At 34.7% G+C, this 17,303-nt stretch overlaps 1 protein-coding gene across 1 annotated transcript in view; it reads left to right on the plus strand.

Moving 5' to 3' along the window:
* The window catches only part of KCNT2 (potassium sodium-activated channel subfamily T member 2), a 344,033-nt gene that overhangs the window by 266,086 nt on the left and 60,644 nt on the right, over positions 1–17,303 (plus strand). The window contains exons 20-21 of the mRNA XM_059414103.1: positions 2,684–2,818; positions 11,611–11,722. Coding sequence (XP_059270086.1) covers positions 2,684–2,818; positions 11,611–11,722 — 247 coding nt within the window. The remainder of the gene's footprint in view (positions 1–2,683; positions 2,819–11,610; positions 11,723–17,303) is intronic.

The raw sequence follows: 17,303 nt of genomic DNA on the forward strand, positions 1-17,303 counted from the left end.
TTTTATAACTTTGGAAGTGTTTATTGGCTGTGGATACATTAAAGAGCAAACTGACTAATGTTTATTTAACCTCTATTCTATATTAATGTAATTTGCATTATCAGATATCTTAATACTAATCAACTAAGATGTAGTTAAATGTATTGAAATTACTATTTAAATTTATAAATGTGAAATAAACCTATATTTTATAGTAATATTACTTTGGAGTGATAGTATTCTACTGAAATTCATTAGAAAAACAATATTAAAAAAAAAAAAAAAAACCCTCCCATCTGTCTTTGCTGATGTAAACTATGAAATGAATTCTTTCTCTATGGAAGTGTTTATGGTGAGGGAAAGAAGAAACGAGAGGATCAACTTCCTATGATTAGAGATGACACGGGATTGGCTACAAGTTGATCATTATTGAATCTGAGTGGGTGATTGGATTATGGAGGTTCACTGTGTTCTTCTCTTACACTAGTGTTTGAATTTTCATTAAAAAGCCAAAAACACCTTTGAGTGAATTAAAACACTTACAAACAGTCCCATGGATTCATACATTCACATTATAGTTCTCCTTGAAAAGGAAGGCTTAGAAAACAGTTTAAAAGGAAGTGTTGCCATTTAGATTATCTTTTTTTCATGAATATTGACTTATTTCTTAGGCAGCCATCTGGTGGCCAAATGCTGTCAAGCAACTATGCTGAATAAAAATACAGGCAGTGGCTTTGCAAATAGTATAGTGTGGAGAATTCATGACAGATGTAGCGTTGTAAGAATAAATTTGTAGCCAGATTAAAAAAGGGGAAAAAGGAGTAAAAATTATTATTAAATGGATATAAAATTAAATAATCTAAACTTAAAACCTGAAAAAATGTTTATACATGGTTCTGAAATGCCATTCCAATTTATGTATTTACTATAGATTTAAACTTATATTTATCATAATTACTAAAGTCACTTGTCAAGGCTATACGTAAACTACGACAGCCAATATTTTGAGTATGGAATTAACTGAAACATGTGGGTATAAGTAGCTATTAGCTATTTAGCACAGGTATGCATAATAAATTTTTTTGTCAAGTTTCAACTTCATTGACTTATTACTGATGAAATATTCATTTTCCCATCATAACTTGTATCTGTATATCTTTTAACAATCAAGCTTATCTTCTATCACCTTATCTTTCCCTTTTTTAATATAGACAATTATAGCGAAGAGATTATTTTTTATTGGGGAAAAAACCCTAAGAATTCAAATAGAAAATGATTCAAAATTATAGTAAGGTGGATTGAAGGTATATGACTTGGTCATCATTTTTATGACCCATAAGGGACCATATTACATTAATTTTCCACCTACTTCTTTCTTTTTTAAAAAAGTTTTTTAATAGATACAAGAACAATTGTGAATTTCCAAGTTAAAAGAAACATCAAAATAAGATATTTCTAGGGATTAAACTTGATCATCATATTGATTCGAAATTATGGCCCTGACCCCTCTTACCATGGGAAATTTATTTGGAATTCTGTTTCCAAAGTTTTAGCCATAAAATCTCTGCCACAGAAAATTGTTTCTGATTGAAGGAAAATATTTTTTTCTGGACTACTCTGGAGATCTTGGATTCAGAACTTTGGTAATACTTTCTCACTTGATGTGGCTAGTTCAACCAATCACACACTTGGAAAAAGATCCTCAGGCAATTTACCTGTAATTTAAGAATCTCAAAGGCACTACCGTTCTTTAAGTTCTTCACTTCTATTTTAAATCAGAAGATGTGGGCATCATTTAGCCCAATTCTTCTCCATCCTCAATCAACTTGGTACCTAGAACATTCTTATACTCCTTCAAGTTCAGTCTCCTTTATCTGATTCAGTTGTATTTTTCTAGTTTGTATGAAGCAGAGGCAGGGGAGAGTGGTTCTTTCAGTCAGCTTCAATGGCAACATTTTCTTTTAATTCAGTGGGAGAATGCTAGTATTTAACAGTGGTAGAGGAAAAGACTATTATAATTCATGGGAATTTGTATCCTGGTTTAGCAGGCATTTCACACAGTCAAAAAGATCAGGTCATTAAATCACTGGCTCAAAACCTTTAGGCTGGCTGAATGGTAAGTTTGAATACAACTGATGTTTATATATTTTTCATGCTCATGGCTGTGCAGAACCAATCTTTAACACATAGCTTTACACAGAGAAATAATACACATCTAAAAATAAACACTTTACAGTTTAATTCTTCTTTGTTGGGCTAAGCCATCTAAATTAATATAAGCATTCATTGCTACTCTTACCAAAAGTACCATAGGAATTATAAAGAATAAATAAATGTTCTGCCTTTGAAATAGTGTGGTAACCATAAAAACATAGTTCTAATGTGCTTTATCTATTTGATTGCAAAATGGGTGTTTTTCATGTTTTAGTTATATAATTGATAAATATTATTAAATAAAATTTCTTAACACATAATGCTTTGAAACGGTTGGGATCTAATGAAACAGAGAGAGCTCAAAGATATGAATATTTCATGTCAGCACAGAATACTATATTTTAATTCCCATCAACTTGTATCTACCAGGGCAAATTGTGTGAAAGCCATCTCTAAGGGCAGCCTATACAAGTGTAGTGGATAAGCACGCCCTGTTCGTAGTATGGTGGTTTATTGAAAGCCTGTTCTTCTCTGTTGATTTTTATCAAAGCCTAGATGATTTACTCAGGTGTGGAGTGACTTTTGCTGCCAACATGGTGGTTGTGGACAAAGAGAGTACCATGAGTGCAGAGGAAGACTACATGGCCGACGCCAAAACAATTGTAAATGTGCAAACCCTTTTCAGGTAAATGTCTCAATAACTCAGCCTTGTGGCCTATTTACTGCTAATATTGGTGAAATATTTGACTCTGACTCTGTATATAAAGAATGAACATGAGGTACTTACATTGAAGTTATATTCATTCATTTGATCCTAAAGCAAATGCTTATTTAGCCTCCAATGTAGGACTGGCACCGTATGGTTAATTTCTAACTCAGGGTCATTCTTTTCAAAGCAGATAGAATAACAAACCTGTTTTCTGGTGTAGTTTAACAATAACAAATTCTAATTCCTGTGCAGTTGCAGTCAAGATTTTTGACGGACGAAGTGGGACCTAATTTTGGTTTTATGCCTGGCAGTGGCCAAAAGTATGCATTTACAATCTGGATTACTAAATGAAATATTGTAAGGCTGTGAAAAGGTAATTTACCCATATTAAGAGCCAACTCATAACCTTATCCTCACTATTTTCCTGTTTTTCATTAATAAAGTTACCCAGATAGGTATTTCCATTATGATTATCTTTGGGTAAGAAAGAAAACTAGAGAAAAGTCCATGCTATAAGCAAAGTCAAAATTACTTGTAAATGAAGACATCTTTGTCACTTGAAATGGTTCTTTCTGAAATCATTTTAAAATGTAAATATCTAAAAGATCATTAATTTAGTTTTGTGAGTTTTGTGGAAGTCTAAAGGAACTATCTGAGGTACCAGATTATGGAAGTAAATAAAACAGTCTGAACTCCATCATCATCTCTTGTTCCACATTAACACCTTCATATTGTAGCAAAGCCTGTATTGAGGGTAATTATCAATTTGTTGTTTGAGTTCAGAATTCAGAAGAGAAAGCCTAGATGTGAGTCCCACTTAAGTTGACTATTTATTATATGCTCTTAGGCATGTTACTTCCTTCTCTAAACCTCAGTGTCTTAATCACAAGATTGTTTGGGATTTAAAAATATGTGCTGCTGTAGCACATGGTTGGTAGTTTTCAGTTACTCTATGAATGTTAGTGACTGATTATTAGCACTATCATGACCACTTTCATGTGAAAATAGAAAAGTAGAAAAGCCACAGACTTTGGAACAGTACAGAAACAAACTTCATCTGGCACTTCAATCCCTGAGGTTCCAGCAGATACATGTGACTTTAAGTATATTTCTTAACCTCATAGAAATTCAGATTCTCATATCTATAAAATGCATGTGGAAAATAATTAACCCTTCCTACAGTGTTAATGTAAGGACCAGAAATTAGGTAGGTGATGAATCTGTCACAGTATCTGGAAAATTTACTCAGAACTTGCATAAGAACCTCTTGTTCCAAAAGGAGAAAAATGTATCCTCTAAAGTTACTGTACTGTGGCAGTTCATTTAGAATATAGCTAACTAGTTATTGGGCTAAATGAAATAGTACATTTAAAGGTTGCATAGCAAGTGTTTAAAATATGACATATATGTAAGTAATTTCCCCCCCCCTTTGGAGAATGAAAAAAGAAATTACAAGTGGAAAATTAATTCAGAGAGGGATGAGATTTATAGCCAGTGAACAAAGTGAAATCATACTTTTTGGTTCCATGCATGGCAAAAGTTAGTTACATTTTTAACAGGGGAGGATCCCCAGTCTGTTTATGAATCATACCACTTTAATTTTCAGCTTATCAATGCTTTATTTCTATTATGCTTTATTTTTTGTTATGGTAAAGTTTCAATTGATTTGACTTGGCTTTTATCATATAGTCTATGAATGAGTTATTTTGATTTCCAGATAATAATAAATAGATAATAATAAATCCCCATCTTCCTGAAAGGTGCAAAGGCTCTAATCTTTTAAAACTAACTGACCAGAATAATTAAAAGCAGATACTTATGTTGTGGTATTATCATCATTTCACTAAGTACGTAACAATATTTTTCAGGAAAAAAAAAAAAATCTGTGAAACTCTTTAAAGGAATAGTCCTTGAGCTGGTGGTCAGTGCATGCTAAACTAGGCTAGTCTTGCATAATAAAGTACAAAAGTCAGATACTGATAGATCCCCGTGATATATGGAATGTTGCTTATATAGACAAATGACCCAAATCATGCAGATTTGGCCATTTCATTGTATAGATGCAGTCAGTTACCACTTTTGAGGTCACTTTCCCACATTCCCTGATGATTTGGGTTCCTGATTCACTGTGACTCTTGAAAGCCCTGTTTCTACCATCATTCTTGATGATTTTAAAAATTCCATGTAGACGATCCTTTCAATGTCTTACCTTGGGCACCTGTTCTCCTGGTCATAGCCTTTCCCTTGAAGTACCAGTAACATTCCCCTTCTTCCTCTCAATTTCATTTAGGTCTGGGAATACTACTGCTTATTTTCTGCTTCAATTCTTCTAATACCTTCCATTTTTAATAGTCCTGTGTCTCCACTGGAACATACTATCCACTGGATCAAATACCTTTTCATGTCCTTATTCACCTGAGAGCTTTTCTTCCCTCCTTACCAGATTAAGTTCCAGATGAATCATTATAATCACTCCTGTGCTGAAACCCTAAACAGATAATTACTGATTATCTACTATGGACTAATACCCATCTCAACTCTCCCATTCTCCCTTCCTCCACTCCCAGTTTTCTTTCAGGTTCTCTGCCCACTACCTTGCATGAAATTCCTTAAAGACAGATGACCAGTTCCAGAGGTAGAATCCAGATATCCTCATAAGTGTGCAACAGGCAACCAGAAACCTCATCCCAGTGGCTGGGTACTAAGCTATTTAGGATTAAAGCATAATACTCCATCTTCAAGGGAATGTTGAGTATACAAGAGTGAATAGTGTTAAAAATGATTGAAGAAGACAATTTAGGTGATACAAATAGACTTTATTTAACACTTCATGAAGTGGGCAGTCTCCATTCCTAAGGTCCAGAGAGGGTGGGCGGCAGGAAGCTCTTATAGGATAAAGAACAAGGAACAGGAAAGAGAAAAACAAAATGAGTAAGGAACAAGGAACAAAGAACTAAGTGTAGAGCCCAGGTTTGGCTTGGCATTTGGGGGTTGGCTGACTGGGTATATTGTGTTTCTGGTCAAGTATAGCATTTATGGGTGTCAAATGACAAAACTAAAACAATTTAGTAACAAGCTTGATAGCCTTTATTCAAGGGAAGACAGCCTATGGATTGGGCAAGTACGGTGCCTCACAAGCAGTGTGGGACATTTTTCCGGAGAGATCCAGGGCAAGAGCGAGATTTAAAGAATGCTAGAAGGGGCACCTTGTAAATTGGGCATGGCGGGCTAGGAGGTCAGGCATTTCCTGGTCAGGCTAGTAGGTCCTGTTCTCTAGCATAAGCTGACTAGCTAAAGCTGATTTGGAGGATTGAGATTGGTGTGTATTAGGTTTCCTTAATAGGTATTCACTATAAGTACTTGGGACTTAAGTTTAGATTTGTGATGTGGGCGGGGCCACTGAGGCAGCCTCCAAGTTGTGGGTCCTGATATGCAAATTAATTTTATCACAGAGACACAAAAGTTAGAATCTAAGTTTTAGTTTGCTGACATGGCAACCTAGCAGGAGAAGCTCCTTCTTGGGCTTACGAATTTATTTCAATAATGGTATCTTTAAAATATCTCACCCAGTCCTTCTATCTTCATTAATGTCATTAATTTCCTCAAAGGAGAACCAAATTCTAATCTGCTTGGCATCTGTATGAATTTAGCAAACTAAGGTGACCTTATGCTGTTGCTCTGCATGGGACGATCCTACATTTTGTTTTAGCATTTGTAAAGGACTGTGAAGCTCTTTGGGCACATGCCATTTCAACTTGATTATTTTGACATTCCATTTTGATGCGGGGGCATTTTGACTTTTGCATTCTAAGCTTTTAAAATGACTTAAGGAATATGTTAGAAAAATCTTCAATCTGTGCTTGTATTAGAGCCCAGGAGACAAGATTGAGATGGAAATCAAGTATGAAATGAAAGTAACGGGGCTCTGGTTCACAAATTATTGGTATAACTGGTATCGTCTGTTTTGCCAGTCTGGGGTAAGGTTAAATTTGTTGTTATTCAGAAGCTCACATTGATCACTTGAACCCCTGCCTTACTAGGACATACAGCTTCACTTGGCAAGCCTTTATTCCTTCCAGATTGTTCAAGGACCTTTCAGAGTTACTCATTCCCAAAAGACCAAAGGCAAAAGTAGGAGAATCTCATTAGTGCATTAGCAGTATAGTTTGGGGTAGGAGTGAGGTTTAAGAGTTAGAGGAGAGCTAGGGGCATGAGAAGGATGCCTTTTCTTCTGGAATTACATTTATAACTTAAACATATTTTTGTAATTGAAAACAACTACACAGTTCAGTGTGTCTTTATACAGTGTGGCAATTATGGGTTTGCTGGGTTGGCCTCTGCGTACTTCTTCCAGAGAACCCTTTCAGGAAGTATTTTATTTTCCACATTCAGAGTCTAGAACTTGGCATACAAAGTTTCAACACTCAAATACTTGATCACTCCTGAAGTTTGTGCAGTTTTCCAAATTGAAAGACCAGCAAGTCCTCACTTTAAAATTTAAGTTTCTCTTCCTAAAGTTTTACCGAAGAAGTACCTGGTATGTTTGAACATATTGCCTGTTTTTACATTTTTATGAAGAAGTGTTAATCTTAGCTAAATTTAAACAACTGTGCCAAAACGTGCAAAACGTGCCTTGAATTAAAAACAGCTGCTTCAAAATGACTACGTCAGACTAAGTATCAAAATGCTCTACTTAGGGAATGTTTGGCGTGTCAATGGCATCTCTCATTATCCTTATTTAGCTGGGAAAAAAAGCAGCATTGAAGGCAGATTACTGGCTCATCCTATCTTATATAGGGGAAAAAAATGGCTGATTCAAACAAACAGCCTTAAGTCTGTGCATCCAGAAAAGAAAAAGCAAGAAAACTTTCTCTGGAAGTTGAGAAGCAGAGAATTTTCTAGAGAGCACACAAGATAGTTAAAACATTAGTTTAATACAGAATGGCTACGAATGTAAATAGTTACTAATGTTAAAAGATAAACTAAGGCATACTAACAATTGTGAGTAAAAATTGGTTCAAATCTGACAGCGCCAGATAGGAAGTGGTTAGAAACTCTCCAAGAACAGGAGTTAGGGACTCATCGAGAAGAGGCAGAAGCAAAGCAAGGAAATTATTTGGCCACAGTTTAAGTGGTTTTATTCAAGATAGCCTAGCTGACTGTGTGGATGTCCTTTGGTTTTGATGTCTTAGCCTTGAGGCATTTATAGGCTGAGGTGTTGGCTTACTTACATAGGCTGAAGTGTTAGGACCTTCTCAGTCTAATAGTCTCTTCATTTAATTGATTTAGCATCAATTTATCTGCCTTGTAAAAGCCTAGGAGTGACTTAGTTCAGAAGTCCCTTGGGCTGATATTTTAATATGAAGATATTTTTGTGTTTGCTTTTCCCCCTAAAATTTAGCTGATTAAACTGCTAAGATAACTACTATTAGTGCTCTGTCTGTGGAAACATTCATTCAAGTCATGGATTTGTGATGTGTTTGGAAGGAGAAATACTTGCATTAGCCCAGTACAGGTCAGGTGGACCTCTACAAACACCTACAGCTTGATTTATCCACGGGGTATTACTAAGCATCTAGTGAGTTTGGGGCCTCTACAGGATGCTGTCTATGGCTGCTGTGGTGCTGAAGGTAGACAGTGATCAGTCATGATGAAGGCATTCTGGCTTTGAGTTGCTGATAGTCTAAGCTGGGAACATGAAACAATTCATTTAAAAATTGAACTGGAGAATGGTGAAAATTAAAATTAAGTTTAAAAAATTAAAATTAAATTTTAATTTAATTTTTAATTAATTTTTAAATTTAAATTAATTTAGAATTAATTACATTTAATTTTAAAGTAAATTTAAATTTAATTTAAATTTTAATTTAAAAATTAAATTTTAAAAAAAGAATGTTATACACATCCAGACAACAAGAGTATATGATCTAGTCCAGTGATCAAGGAACACCTCCCTGAGAAATTCATCTTTCACCTGCAAGTTAGACTAAGCCAGCAAAGAGAGGAGGCGAGCATGCCACATGGGGGCAGCATAGCCAAAGGCTCGAGGTCCTCGTTTCCAGAGCTTCGCAGCAAGTCGATCTTCATTACAGGAGTTAACAGGAAGGAAACCACTGAAAGATGGAGTTTTAAAATATTGTTTTAGCTACAATGTGAAGAGTGGTTTGCAGTGGGAGGGGGAGATAGTAAGAGCAGGGAGAGCTGGTCATTTAAAAGATTCGCCTCCCCAGGATGCTAAGAGCATAAATGGCAAGCTAAAAAATAAAAATAAAAAAGAGAATATGGTCTTCAGCTTGGCACAAGTAGTCATAGTCTCATTGAAGAAATAACATACCTCTACACCTGGAAAATGATATAATTGAAAATATTGGTAATGAATTTGTATAAATGCGAGAATGATTCCTTTATATAGTAAAAAAAATATTTTTTTATTCTTTTGATTAGTTTACATGGATTAATTTAAATATAGGACATATCTGATATTTATTATAGTCTCGTTTATTACTAACTCGGACTCAGACCTAAAGTATTTAAAAAGCGTTTGTAAAAAAAATTTATATTTATTTTAGTGTTTAGTGTTTAGTCAATCGTAGTCTAAAACTAGTGTTTCATATATCTAAGTGTGTGCACCTATATATAAAGTATACTCCCATTACTCAGAAACATCATGCCCAGCCATCTGCCCAACAGATCGAAATTTATAATGTAAAACAATAGCTGAGTACTTTTATTAAGATACTATAAACATTTTCCAGGTTTATATGTCCTTGTGTTTGTTTTGCTTGAATATATGATTGCAGCTAGTCCCAGAGTTCTCCCAGTGGTCTGGGAAATAGAGTATATAGAGTGTTTTCCATCTCTGTATTAGTTAGTATTACAAGGCATGTCTGTCAAAAATACTTTTTGAATAAATTAATTTAGGCAGAGAACTATTCCACAGAGATTTTGTACATCTCCACAGTGATACTCACATCACTCAATCAGAACATAAACTAATTGTAGGAAAGTTTTAAATAGAAAAAACAATATTGTTTTTCAACTGTAATATTGCTTTAATGTGATCCTCATACCTAGGGAAGATAGACTTTTTATGTCATTTTATATCTAAGATACCTTATAAACAGAATGTGTTTTAGGCCATGTTAAGGCCCAGAAATAGAATTATAGATGAGTATTTAAAAGATATATAATTAATATAAACCAAATTTATAAAAGTATTATAATTGAATGTGAATAATATTTTGTAGGTTTAAAAGGCAATGCAATAAAACATTTCAATATTTAAGTCTTTTATTTTGTTATAGATATGAGTTATAGTTACAGATTTTCACTAGGTGGCAGACTTAGGTAATGCATTCACTTTCTCAGTCTAAACAGTGGTATAGGTTCATTTATATAGAACAGAAATGGTACATCATATACATTTTTTTTGTTCTAATTTCCATTCTACAAGTCACTAAAGTACAATGACCAGGTAACCTAATCATATTACCACTCACTGTATGTAACTCAGACCTCTAATATATAGCTACATATATATATTTCTATTTGATATAATGTGTTAAAAAGGGATTATATCATCCAAGTAATCATAAATATATCCAAAGTTAGAATAATGCTATCTACGGAAGATAAATGTATATTTCTCAGAGAAAATGAAAATTTCCCAAAAGATGAAATAGCTTTTCATTGGTTTGCAGCTACATTTTTCTCACAAATTACTTTTCTGGCCTTATATCTCAACACTGTTCTAGATGCTTCTCATGAGCTGTCCGTTTACTGGTGTCTTAATGCTACATAATCTGTGAGGACTCAGCCAGCCATATTTATCACCCCTAGAAAAATATGTACCAAAAAAATATGTACAGCCTTATAATTTATACTTTTTTTAGTTTCCTATAGGTAGTAGAGCCTAATTTAAAGGCAAAATTTCACTTCATACTTGTTTTTATGTCCTAGAGACCAGAGCTGTCCTATCACAAATACTTGATAATTACTTGTTAACGTAGGTGTTAAATATTGCCCTCAGTAAATAAAAATAACAATAATGAAGTTAAGATGTGATAGTTATTATCATGTATGTATGTGTGCAGGGGTGTGTGTGTGTGTGTGTGTGTGTGTGTGTGTGTGTGTGTTTTGGGGGGAAGGAGGTGTACAGGAAGAAATCTGATGCTTTCTTTGGATCCTTTTAGAAGAACACTATCAACTGAGCCTTGGCCTCAATTCGTTATAATGAAATGTTATTTCAGCTAAAATATTTTCTCTTCTCAGAAGGTCATTATATCAAGATTTGACATTTAAAATTGCATACTATGAAGATAGGGAACTTAGAAGATCAAAGAACTCATATTATAAACAGCAAGCTTATCACGTGACATCTTTGTCAATCAGTGTATTCATGTATAAATTTTAATTTTAACATTATCCACAAAGTCACCTTGTAACTTCTTAAATCAGCTTCATGAGTTTCTATTCTCTGCCACTTCATAATTGTAGAGAGAAATGTCTAATGAAAGCCAAATTACTAAATTTATTTTTCTTACATTGCTAAAATGTTGGCTAAAATATTCTTTGGAAAACTGTTCCATTTTTCTTGCATTATATGGACAGTTTTTGTGGCAATGCCTGCTGCTGTAATTGCATGTACTTTTATGCCTAAGGCTAGGAAACACTTACTCTTAAATATGTTGTTATACAAAAATGCCATATTGGATTGTTAGCGTAATGCAAATGTTCTTTGTGTGTTTGTTTGTTTGTTTTTAATACAGGTTGTTTTCCAGTCTCAGTATTATCACAGAACTTACCCACCCAGCCAACATGAGATTCATGCAATTCAGAGCCAAAGACTGTTACTCTCTTGCTCTTTCAAAACTGGAAAAGGTAAGACTTCATAAGTTGCATTTAACTATTTTTCCTGAAAGAGCAATCTGAAATTCCTATATATAGAAAGAAATGTTATGAGGTAGTAAAAATGAAATTACTGTTTTGTATTCTTATTTTGAAACTAAAATCTTAATTTACAATTTTTTAATGTGAATTGATGAATTTTAACCACTTGTATCACAAGTGAACAGAATGAAAATATTCTCTCATTATCTATTGTAAATTCAAAGCATGATTTACGAAAGAGTTAAATTTTTAATTTAACTTAATTTAATTTAAGTTAAGTTAATTTAACTCTTTTTAATTTAACTCTTCTTTACGAAAGAGTTAAACGCAACAAGAATGCATATACTCACTTATAATGCCAGTTATATTGTTAATATCATTAGTGCTATATCAAGAAACCTGTGTTTACAGAGGGCTTTGCAGTTTAAAATAATCCTTAAGGCCTTAGAAAAGTTGTAGGCTTTGTTAAAGTTAGCTTCCCTAATGTCACCAACACAATCTGAGACAAAGCTGAGTTTATTGCTTCCTTAGATGAGGGAGATGGTCACCTCAGGAGAGCTTTGGCAATGCACTAGGACTGGGGAAGCAAGGTCAAAGTTTCTTGAGTACAGGAAATCTTATTTAATGAGGGTCTTTGGAATGGGAGGTTGATTAGGTTTGGGAAGGGATCAGGGTAATGTGAATGGACAAAGTAGGATTATAAAGTCATGTTATGTGGACAGAGAGGTGTGGTTTCCAATCTTAATGTCTAACCTGAGTGTGACTGTAAATGGATTTTGTATCAAGCTTTTACTTGATACTAGTACACCGGAAAATTTTGATGTAAGAGAAAACATTGGGATTCAATCTTATTCATATGAAAATGTGTTAAATCTATGCCATCTTTATTGTTTATGAAAACATAAGAGGTACAGATAATAATGCCTTATATTTGTTAGTGTTTGGTTAGTTCATTTTTTCATTTGATTTCAATTACCTGTTATGCCAAACACTGTCCTAATTCCTAGGAGACATATTGCTGAGTAAGGACATTATTGCAGTCTGGTTTGTTGATTTCCATCTTCAGTCAGAGCTGGTCACATCATTATATTAATAGAGCCTTCCCACTGTTCTTTTATAGTCATAGTTAAGGTGTTTTTAGGCACTGCTTTCAGAAGAGGAAACTGAGTGTAAGACAGGTAAAATAACTTTTTCAAGATTATATAGCTCTCAAGTTAGTGCAGTAAGAGAATCTTTTTTTTTTTTTTTAAGATTTTATTTATTTGATAGAGAGCACAAGTAGACGGAGAGGCAGGCAGAGAGAGAGGGAGGGAAGCAGGCTCCCTGCCCAGCAGAGAGCCTGACACAGGGTTCATCCCAGGACTCTGGGATCATGACCAAAGCCGAAAGCAGAGGCTTTAACCCACTGAGCCACCCAGGTGCCCCAGCGCAGTAAGAGAATCTTAAAGACATTAATGTTCAGGACAGAAAACTTCCATTATACCACACTACATAGGAATGGAAGCAAGCTTGGCTAAATTGGCTCCGCACCCACGGGCAAACCCAGTTATCAGGAATCCAGCTGAAATCGGTGCTGACATGGTATCTGATGCTCTCCCTCATGTCATACTAGGATTACCTAGTGATGAAGAGCATAGGCTCTGGAGTCAGATTGGTCCATTTCTCTACTATTGTCTGGGAATGGAACCTGGCTAAATTATTTACACATTGATAGCTTTGTGATTCTTCTCTAGAAATAGTGGTAATAGTTAAATAATAAATAGGGCCATTGCGAAGATTATACCACATGATGTATCCAAAACACTTAGCCCAGTTTTGGCATATAATTAGTATTCAAATAAATGGTACTACAAACATGATTATAAATTATTGTGGATGTCATTAATCAATACTCCATTCTATGTATTCAATTTTATGCCAAGTGAGTGGATGTTTGAAGATCGTAATTGTGGAAGATGTTTTTAATAGTTTTGAGTATGTGTCTATATTATTGTGTGTTTATTGTGTGTTTATTGCACTAGGGAAAAAGAACAATATGAGATTTTAGAATTTTGGGGGGAATTAATAAAAAATAAAGTCTTCTACCAATCTAGAAATGCTTTTTACAAATGTAGGAAAGTTTTACTTGAATAAATGTTAAACCAGACTGATATACATCTCAAGAAATCCACTAAAGAGATTGCGAAAAACAGAAAGGCATCTCACTCTTTGATATAGCTAAGCAAATACAATTTTTGCATACATATTAATTGTCATAATATAAATAAAAAATAAAACTTCTTGTATTTTGGCAACAAGCAAGCAGTTAAAACTTGCAGCTGGATACATAGGAAAAAGAGGAGGAAATATGTAATTTTCTTCTCTTTTGGCATCAAGGAAATTCATTTATTTTTTAGATTTGTATTTACCCTTACATATACTAGATATTTCCCAAAAAGAGTAAAGGAATTCAGTATATCCCTTCATTATTAAGGAATAGTGGGTCTTGGGGAATTAGAATTGAAACCAGTTGGTTTGGAGTTTATAAAGCCATAGAATTTTTTTTTTCAACTCAATTATTACCATTTTATCTATGGAAATAGTGGTTTTGTCACATAGAAACCTTTTAGACTGTAGTGCTGTTATGGCTTAAATTGTGTTCCTCCCCCTCAAAAAAAGATGTGTTGAGAGTCCTAGCCTCTCGTACCTCTGAATGTGATCTTATTTGAAGATAGGGTTTTTATAGAGGTAGTTGGATTAAAGAAGGCCATTGAGGTAGGCCCTAATGCAATACAACTGACATTCTTATAAAAAGGGTAAATTTGGATACGGAAACAGACATAGATAAATGGAAGACAATGTGGAGAGCCATCCACAGCCAAGGAGAGCAGCCTGGAACAAATCCATTTGCTTACAGCCCTTAGAAGGAACCAATGCTGCTGACATCTTGATTTCAGATTTCCAGCCTCCTGAACTCTGACACAATAAACTTCTGTGGTTTGAGCTACTCAGTTTGTGGTACTTTGTTATGGCAGCTCTAGTAAACTAACACATGTGCCATCAGTGATATAATGATGGTTAATTTCCAATCCATGCTTTTTATCTGATATAAATATAGCTAACATAGTAATTGTCTCTCTATATTTGTCTTCTGGACACAAGGAGATAATTTTAGGCTTGGGACATTGATCTTTATTTCTAGTATTGAATAATATTCCAAATTTATTTTTGGCTGAAGAATAGGTAGATTTTTTAATCTTTTGAACATATTTATGAATATCCTTCTATTCTATCCATAATTAGATGCCTTTGCACCTTCACAGATAAAGCCTTCACCTTTAGAGACATAATCAAGGTTTTGAATTAGAAACAAACAACAGCGTGGCTGCTTGACACACATTTTGGACACTAAGTGGTTTTCGTTTGTGCTAGAATTTGTTAGAATGAGTGTGGTAGATTAGATTGCATTGACCCTGGCTGTTTTTACTTGTGCCATGATTACACTTGGGTGGTTTCCTTGTAGACCTTGAATTCTAATAGAACACGGGTTGCCACTAGTAATGGAAGTGATAATCTGTAAGAATTCTCTGGAAGAGGCCACACACTGAAGAACAGACCCAATAGTAACTTCCATGAAGAAAAGGAGAGAACTGAGAGCACAGAAGGATCACTGGTCCATGACATGATGTGAACAATGAATGATTGTTGAGGACCCCCATCTATTCTTGTGAAAAGTAAATTCCTTGATTATTCCTTGATTATTTTTTTAGATTTGCTCTCTTGAGGAATTCCCTTGTCTGCTGTTTTATGTGACCCTTGTCTCACCTCAAGCTTCTTCCTGAGCTATTTTTAACCCTTGTCACTTTAGGAGTACACACTTCTTGCCACCTGTGTGAATGTTGATCTTGCTTATTGATTATCTATGTTTGGAAAAAAATCTACAGATTTTTAAGCTTATGAAAGCATTTTCCCCCTAAAATTTTAAAGATTAAAGATTTCTTAGATGGGTCTGCTAATTTCTTTCAAAAAACTTGATAAACTTCTAGTATACTTACTTTCCTAAATTTTTATGACCAAATGCTCCCCAAAGTTCCTTTTTAAAAATAATTTTTTTAAAATTTCTTTTCCTTCTCAACCCATGCATCTCTCTCTCACTATTGAGACAATAGTGCTGGGTTGGACTTTGTTGTTCAGTGCCTTGCATCAGTTTTCTCTCCTGTTGGCATTCAGAAGTGCCAACTTTTTTTCTTTTTTAAGACTTTATTTATTTATTTATTTATTTTAAAAGACTTTATTTATTTATTTATTTGACAGAGAGAGAGAGAGAGAGATCACAAATAGGCAGAGAGGCGGGCAGAGGGAGATGGGGAAGCAGGCTCCCTGCTGAGCAGAGAGCCCAATGTGGGGCTCCATGCCAGGACCCTGATACCATGACCGGAGCTGAAGGCAGAGGCTTAACCCACTGAGCCGCCCAGTCATCCCCAGAAGTGCACAATTTTTAAATATTAGAGGATTCTAAATCTCTGCCTTCCCCATTTATTTTTATTCTGTACTTGAAATTAATTCTTGCTTCAGCTACTATCTTAAAATGTAGAACTAAAGGCAGCAAATAACAGTATATACACACCAGTATTAAACAGATGGAAGTTAATGGATCGGGTCTGGGAGTGACACATAGACTTCCACTTATATGCCACTGGCTAGAACTCAATCATATGGCTACACTTAACTTCAAGGGGGATTAGGAAATGTAGTCCAGTCGTATGCCTATGAAGAATAAGGCAATCAATTTTGGTAGACAGTCCATATTCTCTGTCACATGCAATATGCCACAAATTTATGAAATTTTCAAAATATTTTCTGAACTTTAGCTTGCATTTTCCCTTTCATCTGATCTTTCATTTGTGGTTGTCTACTTTTGTTTTGAGTTGTTTTGTTTTATATTATCCTTTTTGTCTTGGATATTCCCATTACCAACATTGTTTTCCCAAAAGTACTTCCCATGTTTGATCTTTGGTCATATTGGGTCACTGACACTTCCTCTAACCAAATAAGTGTAGTTGGCATCAGAAACATAGTATAAGAGCTGAGTGAACATGGAAAATGTGACAGATAATAAAAAACAGAGAGGAGGACAGCAATAGGAAAAAGAATTTTCATCTCATTTTCCTATAAAGACTTAATTCATCTCTTGTTTTGATGCATTTTGTAAAAAAGCTTTTTATACATGCTTACAAAATTTGCTTTAAGACTACATTCTTTAACATTGCTCTTGAACCATCACCATTCCCCAATAATGATCATAATTGCACTTGAGCTATCATATGGTAATTACACACTGATGTAAGAAGCAAAATAATGGGGACGCCTGGGTGGCTCAGTTGGTTAAGCAGCTGCCTTCGGCTCAGGTCATGATCCCAGCGTCCTGGGATCGAGTCCCACATCGGGCTCCTTGCTCGGCAGGGAGCCTGCTTCTCCCTCTGCCTCTGTCTGCCATTCTGTCTGCCTGTGCTCTCTCTCTCTCCCTCTCTCTCTCTGACAAGTAAATAAAAATCTTTAAAAAAAAAAAAAAAAAAAAAAAAAAAAAAAAAAA

This window comes from Mustela nigripes, chromosome 10 (genome assembly GCF_022355385.1).
Source record: "Mustela nigripes isolate SB6536 chromosome 10, MUSNIG.SB6536, whole genome shotgun sequence".
NCBI classification, from domain to species: domain Eukaryota; kingdom Metazoa; phylum Chordata; class Mammalia; order Carnivora; family Mustelidae; genus Mustela; species Mustela nigripes.